This window comes from Cucumis sativus, chromosome 6, assembly GCF_000004075.3.
Source record: "Cucumis sativus cultivar 9930 chromosome 6, Cucumber_9930_V3, whole genome shotgun sequence".
NCBI lineage: Eukaryota > Viridiplantae > Streptophyta > Magnoliopsida > Cucurbitales > Cucurbitaceae > Cucumis > Cucumis sativus.
Genome location: NC_026660.2, coordinates 23,225,611 through 23,248,494, shown reverse-complemented (window position 1 = coordinate 23,248,494; position 22,884 = coordinate 23,225,611). Strand labels below are relative to the sequence as shown.

At 34.5% G+C, this 22,884-nt stretch overlaps 4 protein-coding genes across 4 annotated transcripts; all 4 read right to left on the bottom strand.

Annotated features, from left to right (window-relative positions):
* Positions 1-436: 436 nt before the first annotated feature.
* On the bottom strand, positions 437-3,624 carry LOC101205910 (probable glycosyltransferase At5g03795). Its single transcript, XM_004143323.3, has 4 exons — positions 3,225-3,624; positions 2,787-3,052; positions 1,437-1,785; positions 437-1,264 (listed from the first exon to the last, which is right to left on the bottom strand). Exons 1-4 carry the CDS (start codon positions 3,498-3,500, stop codon positions 605-607), a joined length of 1,551 nt encoding a protein of 516 aa, XP_004143371.1. The 5' UTR covers positions 3,501-3,624; the 3' UTR covers positions 437-604.
* Positions 3,625-8,781: 5,157 nt separating this feature from the next.
* Positions 8,782-11,959, bottom strand: LOC101205681 (pentatricopeptide repeat-containing protein At5g03800). Its single transcript, XM_004143322.3, has one exon. The coding sequence runs from the start codon at positions 11,625-11,627 to the stop codon at positions 8,901-8,903; it is 2,727 nt and encodes a 908-aa protein (XP_004143370.1). The 5' UTR covers positions 11,628-11,959; the 3' UTR covers positions 8,782-8,900.
* An 858-nt stretch (positions 11,960-12,817) lies between these two features.
* LOC101206148 (GDSL esterase/lipase At5g03810) lies at positions 12,818-15,330 on the bottom strand. Its single transcript, XM_004143244.3, has 5 exons — positions 14,969-15,330; positions 14,747-14,877; positions 14,317-14,550; positions 13,667-13,922; positions 12,818-13,262 (listed from the first exon to the last, which is right to left on the bottom strand). Exons 1-5 carry the CDS (start codon positions 15,210-15,212, stop codon positions 13,072-13,074), a joined length of 1,056 nt encoding a protein of 351 aa, XP_004143292.1. The 5' UTR covers positions 15,213-15,330; the 3' UTR covers positions 12,818-13,071.
* Positions 15,331-16,373: 1,043 nt separating this feature from the next.
* LOC101205909 (threonine dehydratase biosynthetic, chloroplastic) lies at positions 16,374-22,495 on the bottom strand. The gene is made up of 9 exons (XM_004143243.3): positions 21,739-22,495; positions 21,242-21,421; positions 20,865-21,134; positions 20,316-20,522; positions 19,725-19,973; positions 19,551-19,621; positions 18,018-18,135; positions 17,053-17,187; positions 16,374-16,951 (listed from the first exon to the last, which is right to left on the bottom strand). Exons 1-9 carry the CDS (start codon positions 22,222-22,224, stop codon positions 16,775-16,777), a joined length of 1,893 nt encoding a protein of 630 aa, XP_004143291.1. The 5' UTR covers positions 22,225-22,495; the 3' UTR covers positions 16,374-16,774.
* Between the last annotated feature and the right edge of the window lie 389 nt (positions 22,496-22,884).

Genomic DNA, 22,884 nt, shown 5'->3' with positions numbered 1-22,884 from the left:
ATTTTAGTTCATAATTAATTTTACCGGAGTTGATAGAATAATAATAAATAACTTTTACACAATAAAATAAAATATCTCAATTATCTTTTAAATCAATTTCAACTCGTGAACTCAATTTTTTTTGGATATAAAACAATATTTATCATAATCAAATTTTATAAAGATTCTATTCAGTCTTTTTTTTCGTGTCAAAATTAAATTGCAAGAGTAAAATAAGACAAAATGTTTATTTAAACTGGTCACCATTTAAATTTAAAGATCCAATTTGGTGAAATTAAAAACACCAACGATCAAACAGCAGAAGAGCCAAAAATAAATAAATGACATGTGGTATGTAGTGTGAGAGAGTTACAAAGGATCTAATCTATAAAATCTACATCCAACCAACACGTATTCCTTACCAAAGGAAGCATATACTCTTACTAAACTATAAATCTTAATAAATAATTCTTTTTTCTTATATTAAACCAAAATACGTAATCACTATGATCACTCATATTACAGAATCCATAAATCTACATAAATGTGAAGAAAAATAAAAATAAACAATAAATAGCTATACAAATTAAAATTGATTACTATCCAAAACATATTAATATCAGTATCAACGTAACCTAAGATTGAGTCTTCTAAGCCATACAGAATGTAAAATCATATGATATACATCGTATCTCTTCGGCGGAGAGTTCACTTCGAAGTGTCTCCTAACTTTCACCACTCTCCTATACATTCTCAAGTACTGCCGTGTCGATATTCCTGTCAAGATCGTCTTCAAGTTTGGAATATCATCGACCGACACTTCAACCGAGAAAGATTTCCAATTGATTACGTCGCTGAATGGTGGAACGTAGTGGTCGGAAATGAGGACGGGAACGCAGCCGGTGTAAATGGCCTCAACAATCCTAGGACTGGCGACTTCGTAGCCACTGGGGCAGAGACAGAACTTGCTCTTCCTCATCATGTCAATGTAAGAGACCCCCTTGGGGAGATATTGGTGGACTTGAATGTCTTGGTCTTGGTTCTCCCACCGTTGGATTAGAATGGGTCTTATTGGGCCGTGAAGCCCACCGGCGAAGAAGGCCATTATTGGGCGGTGGGAGGGAGATGGGCCGCCAAGAAATCCAGTCAAGTGGCCTGTTTGTAGATTGATTTCTGGGAATGATACGTCCTTCGACGGGTTGAACCCTTCGGAGGTGTTCGCATTACAGAGTACTCGAATCGAGTTTTTGTATAGATTGGGGACTGACTTCGATGCTTCCGGACCCTGAAAATTAAACTCAAATCAATCGTTTGAAAGTGGCTTTGAAATAGTTATCAATTTTGAAAGATCAAAACCTTTTGCCCAATCACACAGTCTAGGAAAGATTAACAATATGAAAAGAACACCCAGTGATGGGAATGTAATAGTTAAATCTTGAACAATGTGAATTACTTACCCAATCATGGCAGGAGAGCATGAAATGATCAGCACCGAGTGAACGATTCCAAAACGGGTATTTGGTTCCAATGACATTGATGTAATCAACGACAGTGTGTCGTATTGGAGTGAAGTCATGTGAGTCATGAACATAGACGAACCGAACGAGCATGGCAACACTTAAAGGTAGGAAGAATACATGGGCCTTGTTGGGATCTTTGGTTCGAAATTGGGAGTCCATTTCGATGGCGTGGATGAAGTTACCTTCAGTTGAGTAAATGCTCTTACAAGGGCCATTGTGAAACAGGGGAGGCTCTCCTTCTTCATACACAAAGATCTTCATCTCCTTCTCCATCTCAAGGTAACTCCTGTCAAAATTGCCATTAAAGGAAATGGTAAGAAAACAAATGAGGATACCCTCTTTGTCTTTACATGAGTCTTATACATCTCCCATTTCTATATTAACGTGTTAATTTTCTAATCTTAAAATTTCAAGTTAACACTAGAAACACCAAAGACTTGGTCTCGAGTAAGCCAAGATTCTAGTACTAATTGCACAAGATACCAAGGGGTTAAGTAGTAAATTGAGAAGTGTGGAGTGTGGAGGTAAAAAAACATTAATTATACAGTAATTATATGACTTCACAAGGAGGCCGGTTCGTTCCCTTAGTCACCCCTAAGGTATAAGGTTTTAATTGCAACATTTATTAAATATTATGCTTGGTCAACGGATGGATCAAAACTATAATGTTACAATTTTTTTTCACAAAGTTGGGGGCAGGGGCAGATTTGGTTAAGGCCTAAGAGCTCAAGCCCCCGCAATATATATATATATATATGCATATGTATACATATACGACCACAATATCAAAACTCCTAGCTGCCTGAGTGGTAAATTTGTCTACAATCTATCTTGAGGCCTCGGTTAAAACAAGATATTTGGATTTGTCATTGAGGTTGGGGATTCAAACCTTCTACCTCTTGGAAGGAAGGCTGATTGTGTCAGTATCAAACTAAAATCGTTAGGCAACTATAATGTAACACAGCAAGACAGAATATTGAAAATTTCCCAATTTGATATATACATTGATAACACACAAGTATTGTCAAAAACCAATCAAGCTTAAGATAAATACAAATCATGGTTAATAAACCCAAACATTGCCGATAAGGTTAAACGTTCGAAAATGCATAATACAAGAAAGACAAAATAGAATTCAAAATTGGATAAAGAAACCAAAAAATGCTAGAATGTCACCCTTAACACTTGTAATCCTATGTTATAAAAAAAACAAAATACATTGCATCATCATCAAATTTTGGTCATAGCTTGTGAACAGAATTAAGAAACAGAAAATTGAAATTTAACCTGTGAAATGCTTTGGAATTCCAATACATTGGACCAGAAGGAACGAAGTCAGGATCTTGCGTTTGATTAAGGAACTTAGCTTCTCTAATGGCGGCTCTTGCTCTTCGTAGCCCTGCTTCAATTCTCTCCAATTTTGTATATTCTCTCTGCCTTCTTGCTCTCACTTTCACCGCTGATTCATAACTACTTTCATTAGAAACCTTTCTGATCACTTCATTAATGGTGGTCGCGGTTTCTCCCAAATCTTCGTTGACTCTCGTCCTGTTCTGTTCGATTAGTATTATCACGTATCCATATTAGCTACATTAACACCAATTCTCAAAACCCAAAAAACATGGAACGGTCTGGGTTTATCTTAAAGTTTTCGAAAGGGAAATTATAGTCCTTGTATTTTGAAAATCTCTACATGCAAAATGATAAATACAAAAAGAATCTTACTGGGTGTAGTTGAAGACTTTGTTTTCCGTCGTCCACTGGTGGCGGTGGAGAAGAAAAAGAAAGAACAGAGACATTCGCCGCCGCGGCCTCCTCCGTCGCTACCGGAACGGAGGTATTAGAATGAAATCCCTCTCTTTTGAAGGAAGAAGAAAGAGAGGGCTGGGTTGAAGCATATTTGTCAAAGAAAATGGTCCAATCGGTGTTGAAACGAGGACCTAAAACAGCAAGAAAACAAGAAACGGCGATGAGGGGGATTACAAAGACCGGGAACTTCATGACTCTCAAGTTTCAAGAACTGAAATTTTCTTTTAGTTCATTGGAGGATTAATAGAAAAGAAGTGAAAACAGAGAGAGGAGAAGGAGAAAGGTGAAGGGGAAACAGAGGATATGGCCATAAATAGTAACAACATTACTGCCAAGTGTCAATCTGTTATTTCCATTTTACTTTAATTCTTACTTCCCTTCATGCAACTTTTCCTTATTCCCATTATACCCCTCCTTCACATATTTAATTTCTTAATTCATGTTCAATGTTTCTCTAATTAATTCCTTTCCTTCCTAATCTTTCATTTTTAGACTAAATACCAATCTATACTATGAATCATACATTTGAATCAATTTAGATCCACTAATAATGAGTTTGATATTAGTATTTATTTAAACCTTGAACTTTCCAAATGTATCAATTTAAACCATCAATTTTTCAGAAGTGTTTTCAAATAAAATATAATAAATGAATTAAATTGATATAATTATATAATTTTAAATTGAAAATCTAAATTGATATAATTTTTAGTTTGAAGTTTAAATGAATGGTATAAATGAAAAAAATACATGCCACCTAGTAGGTTTTATATATATTCAACTTCCAATTAACTTCAATAAATGTACGTTAATTAAATTAAATTAAACTCAAAATTTTTGATAAAAATTTATGAAAATTAAATGAAAAGATGGGTTTGGAAGGGAGGGATATTTTTTTTTCTTTTCTATTTTTGAAAATAAGATAGAGACATGTTAAACCAAAAAGTAGTATAGAGTAATTTTCAATCTTCTCTCTTTCTAGTTCATGCCACCTTTGGTATTGAAAGTTTGGAAATAATAAATGTCCAATTAAATCTAATCTCAACAGATAAGACTAAATTGATTTTATTCCAAAATTATACTAACAAATTCAAATAATAATATTGGTCAAACGTATATAACTTACTTTCAGTATGACTTATAAGTTTTTATATTTTTCGATATTGCTTGCCTGCATTAGTTGTATATATATAGATCACATAATAAACTAAAAATGGGGTTTGAGTAATTTTTTTCCTTTTTCTTTTTCATGTATAGTATTATTATATATTGAAACTTATGGAATTTATAACTTACATTAAAATAAAGCCAGTCTAAACTATATGAAATGAAACTCTTGAAATCATAAAGACAAATATAAAAAAACTAAACCAAAACCAAGCACAAGAATGGAAACTGTAAATAAAATTCTCTCTAAAGAAACTGTATGTAAACCTGTAAATTATAATTCAAAGTATATAAAATGTAACTCTAACACATTAAATTAAACCAAAAAAATTGCCACCTCTCATTTAAAGAGAAATTTAATAATAATAAGAAAGGATTGAGAAAGAAATTAAGGAGTGGGAAACTTTCTATCTCTCTCTCTCTCTCTCGTGCATGTCAATTGCCACCTCTCATTTAAACTCCCAACGCCTTTTTTCCTTTTCGATTTTCCAAAAAAGAATAAGAAAAATCGTAGACTTGAAATGCAAAAATAAGGGTTTAAGACTTGAGATTCATGTTGTTTTTTTTCTGGGCAATTTGAACAAAGGTTTTAATTTGATTAAATATTGGGAATTGCTAATTAGTAAGAAGAGAGAGAAGTTCTTTCGAGTGAGAATTTGAATATAAATTCCATTGGAAGTAGGGAAGGAAATTAAATTAGTGGGTGTGTATCTATTTTAATTAGTATTTATTATATGGAAGTCTTAATTAATAAATATATAGTGTGATTTTGGTGCTAATTAGTTGACTAAGTTATGGTCATAATTAGGGGAGCATTAAACGCACCGGCACCGCCGCACCGGAGATTGGTGGTTGCGGTGGATAATATCTATCTCCACCGCCGCTATAAGTGCATACATATATGCATATAGTTAAGATGATAATATATATATTATGATAAATCTTAGGTTACAAAACTATCAACAATTTACTCCAAACTTTTAAGTCGAAAGCCTAATAGAGATTGAATATATAATATGTTAAACCACTGAAAATTTTGTAGTTTGAATGTTTCTGCTTTCCTTTGTTTTAAGAAAAATATTAATCGATTATTTCTATGTATTAATTTTTTTTATATGACTAAATTGTTTGAAATTTTTTATATATAATGATTTGCTTCATATATTTTTTGGTTTGTAACATTTTAGAGCTAGAATGCAAAATATCAATCTTGTTTGTAGTACAATTTATTGTCAAATTCAAACCACATTTTAATATCTCATAATTTATTTTTAAAATATCTTTCCACTGCTTTTTAAGAAATTTAATTTAGCAACTTAAAATTAAACTATAATTCTAATTTTCTAAATTAGAATCGACTAAGGAGTGTCTAAAGGTCTATTAATATAAGTTTAAATTGCCAAACTTTTTAAATCCCAAATTTTTTAGTACAACATATTTTTGGATTATTCGACAATATATTAAATTGTTGATGAACACAAAAGCTTAAGTTAGTAAAGGTAGGTAAATTTAATTATTTATCATCTAACCCTCTAAATTCTAAAATATAAAATTTTGAAGTTGAAGGACTTAAATAATCCTTTTAGATTTTAAACTATGGAAAGAGACACCATATATATATAAGAAAAAACCACACATACAAACATCCGTGAATCCAAGATTTTATTTAAGTGGGTACAGATTCATGTAAGTATAATTTTAGACACATCCATACGATATTGATCAAAATGATATAATATCATCAAAACTAGCAAAATTAACCTAATAAATATTAATTTTAAAGAAATTAATATGATTAGCTACTAGCTATTCAAAATTGAAAATTGAAAATTTAATTAAAAAATAATGATTTTTTTAGAATTTTAGATACTCTATGTATCAATTAGACATTCTTAAAAGACGTGTTAAAATAAAATTTAAAGTTTACATAATTATTAGTCATATATATAAAAGTATGTTTTTTTTAAAAAAAAAAACTAAATTCGTTATAGTTGTCCTAAATTTTCTTCCCTTTTCTATAAAGAAAAAACAATAGAGCATACCTAATATGCTAGAATTCAAAAACTTGAATTTTAAAGTAAAAGGAGTTTTAAAAATGTATAATATGAGATTCCAACACACGTCAAAATAATAGGAGTATCCCAATAACACTACATTGCCTTAAAATCTCATTCATATACTTGATTTCGTCTTTATATATTATTAAATGGTTTTCAAAAATATGGAGGAAGGCACCTGTGCTCGACTCTTACATGGATCTGTCCATGCATAAATAAAATAAAATTAAATAGTTTTTCATTATAATTGATGATCAATTTGGTGTTTTCTAAAATCACAAGGCATGGATGTTAATATTTAAAGATTATGGTTGTTTTTATTATTTATTTAATCAGATACTGTTTAAACAATTTAAATAATTTACCTAATTAAATATAACAATAATATGAAATTAAGGTATAGTATTCCAATTGATTTAATAAGAAAGACAACTAAAAGAATTAAAATGAATAGCACACTTCCCAAGTAAAATTAAGGGGAGAAGACAAAGCATTAATAATTATACCTTTGAAAATGGATATAAATCCCATAACTTTTTATTTCTAAAACCTGTCTTACCAAAATATGAATTTAACCTTTTAAGTTGATCTCATTGTCATTCGGTTAGAACAACACATGAAAATCTTAAAAAACTAAAACTATGATCTCAGTAAATTGTGATGTATGGTTTCATGATCATTGAAGGTATATAAAAAGGTTATCGCCATTCATATTCAATTAAAAATTTAATTAATTGTATGGATTTTGTTTATAATTAATGTAGATGTGGTCAATGTTGATGAAGAAAACAAAAAGTGGGGTTAATGCACACTTACGTATTTTGGAATGCCCATTAACCTCAACGTCGCCAAGTAATTTTTAGATTGAAAATGAGTATGAGAAGTGGTGGTGTGCTGATTTAGCACAGTCTTGCAATCTTGATGTTCGTTGGGTTATGTGTCAACAAAAAGATGCTCCTCAACCCATGGTATGCCATTTCCCATAATCCCCCTTTCTCATTTATTTATTTCTTTATTTTTAAATTTATTTACTTTCATTTTGTAATTGACAGATTAATACATGCAATGCAATGAGTTTTACTGTGACCAATTCAAACCCAACAATAAAAGTAGTCTTAAGATGTGGACTGGCTGGTTTGTCTTTTTACCTATGCTATGATTATTCATGTATTTTATTTAATTTTCATTAAATAAGATAAATATAATATTTTATCAATTGAAAAAAAAAAAAAAAACATTAGGTTCAAGAACTGGGGATCCAATGAGAACAGCTGAGGATGTAGCAATTGGTCGTTTCTTCCAATATGGTGGTTCCATGCAGAATTACTATATGGTCATTTTCACCCTAAAGTCACTTGTTTTTTCTTTCTTTAAATATATAAATAATGTTGATCCTTTTTTCTTTTTCTTTTGTAGTATCATGGTGGGACAAACTTTGGTAGAACTTCGGGATTGTTTGAAAATTACACAGGTATCACATTCCAAGATCGTACCTGAATAAAGGCAAAGAAAACACACTGATTTTGTTTGAGGAGTTTGGTGGGGTGCCATTGGATATAGATATCCAGATAACAAGAGTGAAAAAAGTGTGTGCAAAGCCTTATGCAGGAAGCACATTGGAGCTATCATGCCATGATCGAACCATCAAAGACATCGATTTTGTGAGCTTTGGGAATCCTCGTGGCAATTGTGACAATTTCCAGAAGGGTACCTGTGATTCTTCCACTGCCCTCTGTCATTGAAAAGGTAAAACTTCTCTCTTAAATGGTTATGGCACTCGTTAGGTTGTTTCACAATATGGGACTGCATTTAATTTTGTGAGTTTCTTATGGTTTGTTTGCTTTTGGATTGTAGGCATGTCTTGGAAAAAGGAAATGTTCCATTGAAGTTATAAAAAGTAATCTTGGAAACACTGGTTGCAAGAAACATAATCGGCTTGCAGTTCAAGTTACTTGTTAGGATATTCTTGTTTCTTAAGTTTCTAGGCTTAATATAAATTTCCCTTTTGTTCTTTTTAGAGGTTTTCAGAACATAAACTTGCCTGTTGTTTTTTAGATTTCTAGATTTGCTTTCCTGTAATTATAGGTATTTTGTCCACCCCCGCTCTAATTTTATTTTATGTTAATATAAGTAATTCATTATTTTCATCAGTTACCTCACTTGTTTATTTGGTTCAGCAGCATACAATGGTACTCAGTCAATCCAAACAATCTATAAATACTATAAAACCAAGAGATTCACTAGAGAGCTATTCTAACTATTCCAGTTCTATTCTCTTCAAATGCAAAGATGCAGTTTCCCAAATATAATAATAATTTGAAGAGACTCTAAGCATAAATATCTGAGATTTATGGTGATTGAAAAATAGTTACCAGTAATCTGTACATGAGCATTGGCCATCTATAAACCAATGAAACCCCGAAGTGTCCCTAAGAAGTATTTTCCTTCTGGTGACAATAGAAACATATTTCAAGAAGTTATGGCAATCTCCACACAAACGGACATTCTTCACAATTTGAATAGGCTTTCCCGGTTTGGTCATTAGAATCCCAAAAGTTGCAGCTAATTTTCCACTGTGATAAAACAAAAATTCCTTCTTTTGGCGTTCCTCTACTTCTTGAAGAACAAAACTTGTGTCCGGAACATAACCAACCTTTAAACATTCTAAGATTAGTATCTCTAATCCACTGTAAATGTCTTTTCCTTGAGGATGAGACCTGTCTCTGGCATAAAATGAATGAATTTTGTTCTCATGAATGATCCAGCTCTGACTTGGGTGTTTCCGGAACCCTTTCTCTCGCATATCTTCTCTCACCTTTTCAGAATAGTACCATCTCCCTGATGCAGAGTATAGATTCGACTTAAGTATGTAAGATAATGGATCTTTTGGCTCCACTGCCAGTATGTTTCTGGCAGCAAGTTTTTCCAGCCTTTCATTTTTGTTGATTCTACAACTATTAAGCAAAGCACGCCATACATAAACATCCGGTTCTAAAGGCATATTCCTGATTGTTTGTTCAGCTTCTTCAAGAAGACCCCAACGACCCAAAACACTGATGAAGGAGGCATAATGCTCTAAAGTGGGTTTGATATTGTGTTCAGTTTCCATAGAGACAAATAAACTGCGACAACTATCAACTAAATTCAATTCAGTGTGTTTGTATGCTGAAATAATCAAAGCAAACGTAATACTGTCAGGTTTTATTCCTGCCTTTTCCATCTTCTTCCAAATTCCCAAGGCTTTATCACCCTGCCAATGGAGCACATGCCCAGCAACTAAACCATTCCAAGAAACGATGTCTTGCATGTTCATTGTATTGAATACACGGACCGCATCATCCATATTCCAGCACTTCGAGTACATGCTAACTGTTGCATTTCCTACCCCAGTCTCAGTTATGAGACCTGATTTAAGTGCATGGCAATGCATTTGCTTCCCCATCTCATGAAAGCCTATACTCCCACATAGAGAGAGTATTGATGTCGACATAACTTCATCCATAACAATGGCTCCTTCAGATTGACCAGAGTGGAAGAGAGAGATCGCTTCATTAAGTTTCCCATTTCGAGCATACCCACAAATCATTGATGTTAGCATTGCAGTGTAGTCATTCTCTAATGAACGCTGATAAAATATCTTTTCAGCATCCTCCATCCTTCCACACCTTGTATACATGTCAACCAATGCTGTTTCAATACAAGAATTTGACAAAATACCGAATTTCATGACGAAGCCTTGAATCTGTTGGCTAACTTTAAAACTTTTGAGCAACCCACAAGCAGTGATGATGCTAGTCAATGTGCAATCTGATATTTCTACACCCTCCTCCAACATTTCAATGAAAAGTTCCAGAGCTCTAGACCCATCGTCATTCCTTGAAAGTCCTGCCAAAACAGCATTATAAGAGATGCAGTTCCTCTTTGGCATCTTATTAAAAACTTCGACTGCCGAATCCAACATTCCAAATTCCATGTAAGACGTTATCATTCCTGTCCAAGTAATAACATCTCTTATTGGCATTGTCTCAAACAGATCCGTTACATCATTTGCACTCCCACATTTAGTATAGAAACCAATAAGGGAACTGCTGACACTCAAATGAGACTCCAGCCCGACCTTCAAAGCAAGAGCATGAAGTTGTTGGCCTTTCATTGGCTTAACACTACCAGCACAAGCAGTCAATAGAGTAGAAAGAGAGAAATGATCCACTTTGAGACCTTTACATAGCTGCATACCACGAAAGTAATCAAACGCTTCGTCATACTTGAACTCCTTCACCAAACTCGAGATAACAGTATTCCATGAAGTAATGTCTCTCTCAGGCATTTCCTCGAACAATCTAAGTACAAGGTCCAAAAACCCACACTTACAATACAACCCCATAAGTGCATTGCAAATGAAAACACAACTCAACAATCCTAATTTGACGACAATACCATGAACTTGCGAACCTAACTGATAATCCATATTTCGAATACAAGCCGTCAAAATTGCTACAAAAGTATATTCATTCGGCTCAATACCAGAGTCCAACATCGCAAAGAAAAGCTCAACAGCCTCATCTTCCCAATCCGACTTGGAAAACCCAGAAATCAACGCCGTATAAGACACCACATTAGGACAAGAAAGGCCAGAAAAGACTTTATCAGCATCTCGAACAAGTCCCAATTTGAGATAAGCCGAAATTAGAGCATTACCCAGGAAGATATCTTCCTCGAGCTTGAGAAACTGAGCATGAACAGCTCTAGCGAGGTCAGGGTCACCGTAGCGAGTGGATAGACGAAGCAAGTCGAAGGGGGAGGCAATGGTAGAAAGAGAGGTGTTCAGAGAGCGTGAAGCGAAAAGGGGTTCTGAAAGGGAGACAAGGTGTTGTGGGGAGGTGAAGAATTGGGTGGGAGAGGTGGAATTGAATGGGCGGAGACAGGGGTTTGGGTTAGAGAGAGATAAAGAAGTTTTGGATAGATGTGGTGGTGGTGGTGGTGGTGTTGAAGGAGAAGGATTGGTGGGCATAGAAGGAAAGCGGAAGAAGATGGTGGGAGGAAGAAGAGAAAGTGGAGAAATGGGGTTTGTAGAAAGTGAAACAATGGCTGCCATTCAAATGGGTTTCATCCAAAGGCGCCAAGTATAAGCATACCCATAACTGAAATTTTATTTGCTCAGTCTTCGACTCTCCTTTTTCTTGCCTTTCTTTTCCTTCCGCAACGGCTGCGGGTACCATATAATCCAAAAACCTCTCTTCTATAAATACATTTACAAACTATACACAATACTTTAATGAGCTTAGTTGACATCCCTATCCCTACCTTCTCCAGTATGAGATGCCTCCCATTCAAATCAAAAACAATTAATAATAGATTTTTATTGTAATTATTTTTAATTAATTAATAAAAAAACTCATTTAAAAGACTAAGAGCAAAGGTATAAAATCTAAAACCAAAAATTTAAAATACAAATAACATGTTTTGAAAGATAGTGATTAGATGAAAACTAAACTCAAAATCTAAAAGTAAAATGTAACTGATCATACTTACCAATTAAACATAAACTATACTTTAACACTAAAAAGATGATTATTTCCCAAAGAACTAAACATAGTTACTCATTCTTCCACTATTTTTTATAGCAATAAGAAAGAGAGTTTAAGAAATTCTTTTCTTTGTTTGTTTTCTTTTTCTTTTTTAAATATCAAAAAATGTTCAAACTAGTTTGCAACAATTTTAAAAAATGTAAAAGAGAGAATAAAATATTATTGATATATTAACTACAATAAATGAGCATTTGAAATTTTTGCTATATTTTAGGTACGAAGATTTAAACCATTATTATCTAAAAATAAATGGTTGTACAAGGAAGAGCGTATCTACTCCTATTGAATTGTATTTAAATAGCCACTTCAAGCTTTGTTTTATTTGGAAGTAAATAACAAATAACACAAACTCAACCGAATACATAGGAATATTACTAGACATGATAAGAAACATCATGTAACCAAAACCTATCATCCTCCAAAATTTTACGTGCAAAATTATGGGCGCTAGTGCACATGAGAAAAACAAATAATCCCTAACTTGAACCACATAAGTTCTGTTTTTATTAAAATGTGACAAAATTATAAATGATATCACCATTAGTTTTCAGCATAAACATCAATAAAAAGTAGACATGAAATGTGACCTTTTACTTGCATTTGATGTTGCAACAGTTTTTGTCAAGCAGGCTTGAGAGATTACGAAGAAAACAGACGCTGAGAAAGTAATCGCTCATGTTTGTTTTAGAAGAGTGAGTTTGATAAATGATAAAGTTTTTTGTGTTCAAAACCATCATCCATTGTTCAAAAAACTTTAAAACTTTCCTCATAATTGACAAGCTAAAGTTGATATTTTGTGCTATAAGATCCAATATAAGATTAGAGTTTAACTATCAAAGCATTTCAACAAACAAAGGAACTGTATGATAAGGATCATGGAACAAACGCAAAGGTGTTTGATAAAATTGTGTAATAGAAGAGCTGCCAGTATCTGATAGTAGCAACAGTAAATCAGATGAGGCTGAATCCCTGAGTGAGTAAACCCTCAGCCAATACTTGATTTGCAGCTTCAGTTGGATGGAAACCGTCCCAGAAAACGTAGCCGGTGGCATTTGAGCAGGTTCCAACTGATATATTGTTGCAAAGGAAGGAGGTCTCTACTGTTCCTGTTCCACAACAAGCCCTTCTCGACTCGAAAAACCCTGTGACATTCGAAGTTCCACCTAGAAAGGTCAGTTTCCATCTAAGAAAAAGTCACTTTCATCTTTCCATATGCACTTTTATCTCTGATGAAAATTGTAAGATGTGATGGAAATAATACAATTTGAGAAAGAGAAGGAAGATCATCTTGAACTGAGCGTAAATCTCATCTTTGAAAACTGGCTTGAGATGGTTCTCAAGGGCTCAAAGAGCAAACACAAGCAAACACAACTAATTGGGAAACAAATTTGTGGTAGTCTTAAAATCTCCATCAACAATGCAAAATGATCTCAAAACAGATTAGTAGGCAATAACATAAAGGGGTATGTAAAACTTTGAGAATGTTTTCATATGCAAATCCTTTAATTTTGAGTTCCATGTGAAGCTGTTTAAGGTGGACTTTTACCATTTTCTGCAGGCTTTGAGACCATATTCAAGAGAGGTTGATAAATATCAAAGGCAACAAGCTTGAGATCAGAAAATCTTTTCTGCAAACTCGTAGTTGCACTTTGCAGCTTAGTGTTGAATGCAATGGCATCTTGATTTAACCTTTGGATGCACTGATTGCTGCCAGAACCAAAGAGGGTTATAGCTGCTGGCAAGCAACCCAATGGAGGTAATCCTGTCACCCCTATTCTCCTTGCTCCCATTCCATATAAGTTCTGTCAAAGTGAAGATCTTGATATGTTGTAGTTTTCAAGGAAATCAATGTAGAAATATTACATAATAAAATTTGACTTTTCTTATGCTGTCTGTACCAGCTTGCATATACCTAGATTATTCAAAACAATTGTCTAACGTTGTAGTATTTGATGTTAAAAACACTCGGACAAAAAACTTGTTTCAATGGTTGTACATCATGATTTCAATTCATGAAGCTCAAAGAATTCTTGATATATAGCAATTTAGCCAACGTAAGCTAGTCCAAAATTATGAAAGTAAATTTGAGGTTTGAGAAAGAGAAACTGTTGGAATCTGTTCTCAGGTTCCTCAAGATGCATTATATATCTGTAACTAAGAAGAAACAGAAATTAAAAAAAAAAAAAACTGAGAAACCTGAGCGAAGTTTGAGAAAGATGTAATGAGAATGTCAGAGAACTGCTGTGGTGAGTATGTTCTGTAAAGAAGAGGATTAACATAGTAATTCTGAATGAAATCACTGCTGCCTGCACTAAGAAGATGAATTGCACCAGAGAATATAGCATTGGCTTTCTCCGTTCCCACCATGTTTACAACTTTGCTTTGATATTCCTTGTAATAATTCAACTGCTGAGTTAATGAAACTGCATGCTGCAGAACCAATCCAAACATGGCCATAGTAAATCATCATTAAATTCAAAAACTTAAAACGAAAGCCAACAGAGATGAGTTCGTACTCACGATCTCAATCAGATATTAGATCTAAACACCTTATTTCAAGTGTTAGCTTCAATATTAGTACACAATTCATAAACTACTACATGGAGAGTTATAGAAGATTATTTACATAGAGCTGAGCTGTGCCATCATAAAAGCCAGAAGCAGCAGAAGCAAAGTTAGCTCCTGTTAAAAGCTTGTTTCCAGTAGCATCTTGGCTCAAATACGCAGGAGGATATGAAGAGAATCCAAGGAGTTCAGCTGTGTATATAATAAAAAACAGAAAGAAACTGATTGAAGGGATGAAAACAGAACTTTAGAGAAAAATAAAGAAGAAGAAATGGAATGATACCAGTAATATCAGTGGCAAGCTTGCCATTGCAAAACCTTCCTGTTGGTGCGTGAGTAACAAAGTCTCTTCCGTAAGGAGGGAAGTTAGCCTTGACAACTGTTAGAAGATTGTTGTTATTTCCAACGTCGACCACCGAGTCGCCAAAGATGCAGAGTGCAGGGACAAGAGGATCAGTGATAGCCACCGGAAAAATGAGAGGTAGAAGGATGAAGGGAAGCAAGAAGCCAATGACTCGAAGCTGCATTTTTCTTTTGTGTTGGAGAAAGGTGAAAGCTTTTGGTTTAGGCAAGAGAGAAAGAAGAAGGGAGAGTGAATGAAGATGCAGTGGGCAGTTGGGACTGGGAGAGAATTTATTGAGAAAATTTTGATTCTAAGAACGTTGGTCAAATTGCCATAACTCTCTTTTCTTTGCATGGTAGGGTTCATTTCCCTAAGAAGAAGCATGGTTTGGCACATCCTTAGATTTTCAGTTCTGTTTCAAGTTTTTTTATAAAAATTGTTTGTTTGTTTGTTTATTATTATTGTTTTAAACAGAACTATGGGATATAAAGATTAAAGTGAGTGCATTGTATTTTCTTTGGTTAGGATTGGTTGGAGCAAAATAAATGCTGAAATCAATTGAAAGGTACTATTTGCTGCAAAAACTTTTCTTCTGCTACGTTTCCTGCGGTCTTACCATTTTATGGAAGAAGCTGTGAAATGGAGTAAATGGGATTAATGGAGGGCTGCAGGAGCTTACAGATAAGTGAAGAAAAATGTTGAAAATCCCAATATTACTATCACATAAATTCAGCTAAATTATATATATAATTATGGAGTTTTTTTTTCCCCTTGCATTAATATAATTTAATCCTGAAACTATTTATTTAAATATTATAGTTTCAAATTTTCAAGTGGAGGTTGTGTCCAAGATATTTTGTTGTATCTCAAGAGCAACATTGTCACGTAAACAATTTTATGTATTACATGATGTATTCTCTTAGAAACGAGGCTGGCAGGTTGGAGCAGTAGTTATGTGTCTACCCCTCTGTTACTCTGCAACAAATTCCATCTCATTGAGGTGTCTCTTCAAAAGACGAGCTTCCACTCGAAAACTTAAAACTATATAATGTAAAAGACCTGTTGAAATGTTGGCAAAAGGTGCCCTAGTCACCACCACATTAGGGGGAACAATTAGCTAGAGCAGCAGGTGCTGTAGCTAAACTGATTGCTTTACTTGTCTGTTCAACAACTTTTAAAAGAATATAGGTGTTTGTTAAATAAAAGACGAAACTCAAGCTTAGCACGTATTGACATAACTTCCTGACATTTTCACTGCAATTATACATGAAGAAATTACTACAATTTACTAATAAACATGAACCAAAAAAAATTGCTTTTCAAGCAGTACAAAGCCATAATTATGTTACATGAACAAAAAAAAAGCATTAAAATCTACTTTAGTGAACTACTTGAATCATTTCATTCATACAAGGATAGCTGGTCAATTTCCCCCAATACAGACGCATGACGTGAACTCTAATTTCCATCATCATCCATTATTTTAAATTGGGACAAAGAAAACAGAGCTATTCCAACATCAACACAAAGAGATAGAGTATTTGAAAGATCCCCCACCTCTAATTATGTAAGTAGAGATAACACTAAGTTAATCAAACACATTACAAAATTTCAAGGTAAAGGATGATACTTGGTAGCCTTTTGAAGTACGGAGGGCCATGCCCATGTCTCTAATACAATGTACAAGATTTTGGAGTAGCTTGTTTTACTAGCTCTCGTGGAGAAGATAATAAGTTGATATTTGGATCAACTTAAGAGATCTATGGCCTTGTGGGATGGTCTATGATGCATCAGAAGCTGAAAGATACCATCATCAGTTACCACAACGTAATCGTATCCGACCCTTCGAGCACGTTCATGGAATTCGCCCATGTCGGGTTTTTCAATCTGAAGCCCAACTAATATATTTGCACCAGTTTCACCCTGTTGATGAAAAAATGTTCAATATATTAGCTGATGGAAGGTTCTTGAAAACAGTTTTCCTAATGAAAGAGTAATCTAAAATTTAGAGCCCAGTTTTTAACCTTGCTTTGATAATGAAACAAAGTAATGTTCCAGCGAGGACTCAAAGCATCTAAGAACTTTTCTAGAGCACCTGGCCTTTCTGGGAAAATAAAACGACAAAGAACTTCGTTTTCGACATTTGATTTGCCTCCCATCTGCAAAGAGTAATAATTAGCTTAATATAAGAACGTGGAAGATATATTTCCAGTTAATCCAAATGTTATAATATGCAAAAATCTAAATTTCATTTTTACTCCCCTGTGTCCAATACATGCAAATATTGTTAAAACACAGGATTTTGAGTAAAACAAGTTCAGGAATTGGAATTTCAGGCCAGTCAACGAGTAAATCTCTAAAACAACAGCTGAAAAAACAAAATAAAGATATAAGAGAGAACTTTTTCCTCTGAGGCTAACCGGCAATCTCTCTAGGTTAACTTTATAAACACTGCTTCCACCGTGAGTTCCAAAAGTCTGGTTTTGAAAACTAAAACTAAAAAATATAAAAATAAGCTAAGGCTTCAGAATTAAGTCCTTAGCTATTGTAAAGAGCACCGGAGAAAACTAGCACAATGTACAAAAACCAAAAAGCAAACACCAATTGTTATCAAACAGGCCTAAATTAGGTCAATTCCACTTTGGTACTCTTTTCAACCGTTCTTTTAAATTGGCAGCAGATTATAAATGATGATATGGTTGTTTTCTTATGATAAAAGAATCTTAACTTTTCAATATTCAAATTGAAATTGCATGAACATACCAATTATGCATGTTTGATGTCCCCTTACAATAGAGACAAAAACATATGTACATATATTATCTCAAAAATACATATATTATACACAAACAAACAAATATGCGTATAAAAGAATAAACAGAGAGCTACCATAAGCAGGCTGAGATGGAGCATCTTTACTATCCTCAAGGTAAGCAATAGTCGTAGCCATTTGCTAAATTCATTAGCCAAAAAGAAAAAAAATACTTACCAAGTAACGCAAGTGATCCTTTACAAGATCATTCTTTGTGAGATTATAAGTTGGAAGCTGAGACGATTCCATCCTATCCTTCATTTCCTCTAGTTCAGAAGGCATATGGATACCAACACTGCAAAGCACGATGACGAAAACAAATATTATAATATGCTTCCTTCTTTAAGATAAAAAATGTTGTGCGTGTGCAGTAACCAACCCACAACACTGATCCAACACGAAGGATAAATAAAACAAAGCTAACCATCTTGATAAGGAAGAAACCAACTTAAAAACAGTCAAGGAGCTGCATCATAGGACCCAAAATAGCAAAACTTGATAGCCTATTATCAACCAGTGGTTTTACAGCTCAAGGCGCCATAAAGTGCATCTTTTGGGACTTGAGCACACGTAGCAAAGAAAGATACAAGCTATTTTTGAGGCATAATAAATCTAAAAGTACTAGAAAACATAGTTGAAGAGAAAAGAAATCCCTAAATACAAGAAATTTTCCGCTTAAGCTACTTAGAGTCTTAGTCAATTTGAATTTTTAGTTAATAAAAAAAAACCAAATTATTATTATTTCTAAGAACAATGAAAAGTCCCAATGCCCAACGCTTCACGAAAGATGCTCGCCTTATTTTGTGAGCATTTCCTTTTAAAGGTGTGGCATCTGGGCCTGGAAGGGCTTTTTAAAACACTGTTATCAAATAAAACAATATTAAAAAATCTGCAACAATGACAAAATTGAAAGTATTCAAGATCTCATCATTAGAAAATTACTTCATTTTCCTTGAGAAGAATTAAGAAATGAAACACTATAGAAGGCCAAACAAAAAAACAGCCCAACAAGAGAGAGAGCCCCTGCCCCAAACTAGCTCAACAAAAAAGGGGTCTAGTTCAAATGTACAAGGCCCAAATGATAGTTACAAAGAGTTTTGGTTGACAAGCACCTAGAGAAAGCATTATATCACATAGGAGACTACACCTCCTCTCAAGATCCTTCAAGTCCCACCAAAAACTCTCTACTTCCTCTCTAACCATAGCCCCCAAATCAATAAAAAAAGTACTTGATTTTGCTGGTATAAATCAATACCAAAAAAACACATGAAAGAGGCTAGACCTTCCACTTGACTGGCACAAACGATTGTAAATGACCCTGATTGAAAGACCAGATAATATTTACGATGACACCAAAGTACTGCCTTGAAGCAGGGAGAAAAAAACCAAAACAAACCAAAATGAAATAAAAACATAATATATAAAAAAAAATACCCAAACCCACAACCACGACCAAAATCATCACTCAAGAGCCAACTTGAGCGTCAAGAAGAAGAAAAAATTACACACCAATCTGAAAATCTTCAAATATCTACAGCAAAACTCCTCTTTCCGTTTCCCTTGCTTTTGTTTTAATATTCTCATTAAATCACTGTTTTTTATTTCTAAATTTTCCTTACCAATAGCTTGATAAGCACTTACCTATAAAGCTACTGAAAAACTAGAAAAAAAGTTTTAATTCAGATTGGCAATAGCTTGATAAGCACTTACCTATAAAGAACAACAGCTTCTTTTTCAGAACTATATCTGTACTTGAATTCTGTAATGTTCATAGGCCCAACCTGAAAATCCAAAGTCCCTGTTTATAGCATTCATTCTAAAAACTATGAAAATCAACCAAGAACGATGTTTAGCAAGAAAACTTAGAAATACTAATAAACAAACCAGTTCACAAAATTTTTTAAAGCTTCCAGGTGTCTCCGGCAATATAGTTGCAAGCACAGCCTCTTTCTCACGACCAACATTGGCAAGTTCAGTAACTATACTCAGTTTGTCAAAGTTCATATTTGCACCACTGGTTATTACCACAACATTTTCTCCCTTCAAGCCATAATATTTGCAGTAGGCCTCAGCTCCAGCAAGAGAAAGAGCACCTGCAGGTTCCAAGATGCTTCTCTTCTCCTCAAACATATCCTGTGATATAATAACAAACATAAAAAACCTCTGCTAAAACCACTGCTTGAAGAATGTTGAAGACAAGTTCCACAAGAAAAATCACATCATTTTTACAAATACCATTTAAAGGAGGAGAAAAAGACCAGTTATAGTTTGAGCATATATCTATATTAGGTGTTAAGAATATCAAAATTAGCAATAGCCTTTCGTTCATTCAATTGAATCTTCATTGTGATTCTTTCTATGGAAGCATAAAGATCGACTGGGAAATGTCATATGGCTTCAACAAATGAGAAGTTAATCTTTTTATGTTATAAGACAATGCCACGTGTGCATGAAAGGGAGAAAAGAAACTCAAACCTTTATCGAGGCACATATAGCATCACGGCTAACAAGAACTACACCATCCATGAGATCTTTGCAAAGGCGAAAAGTCTCTTCACCGACTTCTTTAACTGCTACACCATCAGCAAAGCCTCCAGCCTTGTCCAATATTACTCTTTGGCCATGACATAATGATAATGCCATAGCATTTGCATCAGATGGCTCTACCCCAATGATCTTTACCTGTATGAAAGACGTGAAAAATAAAACCAATTAATATTTCCATAATAGATAACATTTCAAGTCTGGTACCTTAGAGGGAAGAATAGATATATTAAGAAATAGTGTAACATCAAGAATCCCCATAATTCTGACACTTCATCCCATTCAAGATTAATAAAAATCTTATGGTCAAATGAAGCAGGTACTGTAAACAGATAACAAAAAATGAGCATAGCTCAACTGGTTAAAACACATTATAAGCTTGATCAAAAGGCTGTTCGAATACCCACCCCCACTTATTGTTGAACTAAAAAAATAATGTTAGGATAAGAAAGCTTAACACAAAAATCCACTCCAACAGACCTCAGGAGAAACCCTTTTGACATAAGCAGCAATACCAGCTATTAGACCACCGCCCCCAACTGGTACAAAAATTGCATGCACTGGACCTTTTATTTGACGCACAATTTCCATCCCAACTGTACCCTGCCCTGCTATAACATCAGGGTGATCGAAAGGGGGAATGAATGTGCGGCCTTCCTCTACGCTCCGCTTTTTAGCATATGCTTGTGCCTCATCGTATGAATCTCCAACAAGAACAACCGTCGCACCCAATTTTTGAACTGATTGCCACTGCAACGTTAAAAGTCCTCATTTTCATCAGCAAACCAACAACATTGTTATCCGCATGAAACACCGGGTCAGAAAGAGAGAACCCATAGCTGAAGAAATTATTGCACCTTAATTTCAGGTGTAGTAACTGGCATAGCAATAACAGCATTACATCTTAATCGCTTAGCAGCTAATGCAACCCCTTGAGCATGATTTCCAGCTGAAGAGCATATAACTCCTTTTTCCAACTGTTCTTTTGGAAGTTTGGCCATCATATTATAAGCTCCTCGGAGCTTGAATGAGAACACCTACAAATAAAATTAAAAATAAAAAAAAAAAACGGGGGTTAAAAACCATGACTACTTTGCAAAATCGTCCATTAGTCCTTATCAGCAGAATCAGCCGTCTTCATCTGATGTTGAAATCAAAAGACCGTCGAGCCGCAATTTGATATTCTAAAAAGAAGTCGATGAATGCTCAACAGTGAACGCAACATGTTAAACAAAAGTTTAAATTGAAAACATGGGTACTAGTTCACACAGAATCCTTGAACAAACGACCAAAGAAATACCAACTTTCAAACCAATAGATTAATAAAAATGAAAACTACCCAAAATTCACTTACAGGCTGCAAGTCCTCCCTCTTCAGCCAGATATTAACCCCAAACCGTTCAGACAACGTCGGCGCAAGCTGCAAGGGCGATTCAATAGCCACATCATAAACCTTCGAACCCAATATTCTAGTCAAATACTCCATGGCGTCAACACTATCCTCGCCATTATCAGAACCGGAACGGTCCGGAACAGCGCCAAGATAGCCAGGCGGGAACTGCAGAGAATCCGCCGATACCCTTTTGCGAGGAGGCAAAGGGGTAGGCGCCAATGCATCTGCAGGAGTCGGAACCGAAGTGTTGGATACAGAATTAGGAGGGATATCAAGGGCGTGCTTTGAAAGCGTGGCTAGGATGATTGGAGGCCTGGTAAGTCGAACTCTGTTTCGATTGTCATCAATCGAAATGGAGGAGCCATTGAAGAAGGAAGGAGGGGATGGAAGGAAGGATTTACGAGGAATTGGGTGTGAAGTGGGTGCGTTGAGAAGAAGAGCATCCATAGGAGTTGAGAGAAGAGGGGTGCGATCGGAGGAGGGGAAAAGGAAGAGAGGGGGGTGGCGGCGGAGAGGAACGGCACCTGCTCCCACCCAATAAAGTTGTGCTGTAGTTTTGTATTTGTTTTCGTTTTTGGGGTGTGGTTAAGTGCAGCTAAGAACTTGATGGGGAGAAATGAGAAACGAAGGATTCCTTTGGTTTTCGCCAATCAAAACAAAACCAGGGAAATTACTTCCCTGTTTCTAATCCGTCCTTGTTCTTTTCTTCTTTTTGTTTGTGTTATACACCACGATCCCATGTCTGTATATATATAATATTCTCTCAACAAATTATAAATATTTTTTATAAATTATTAAACAAAACGTTTTCACTTTTTAATTAAGATAATTTTCACTTTGGAAAGACTATCGATGAAGAATCTTTGAATCTCAGGTTGCGAAATTACGTTTTTTGTTTATATGAGTTTTCACCACAAAGTTTATAATTTATTTGTTCCTTTTCTTTTCTTTTTTTGTTTACTACTTTAATCAGATCCATCGATGTTGACCGTTCTTTTGTTTACTAACGAAAATGGTATTTGAAACTTTTTTAGGATAGTAGTATAATTGTTTTAATTAGAAAAAAGGTGGAAGAAGTACATTATTACAAACTCGATTTTAAAAATA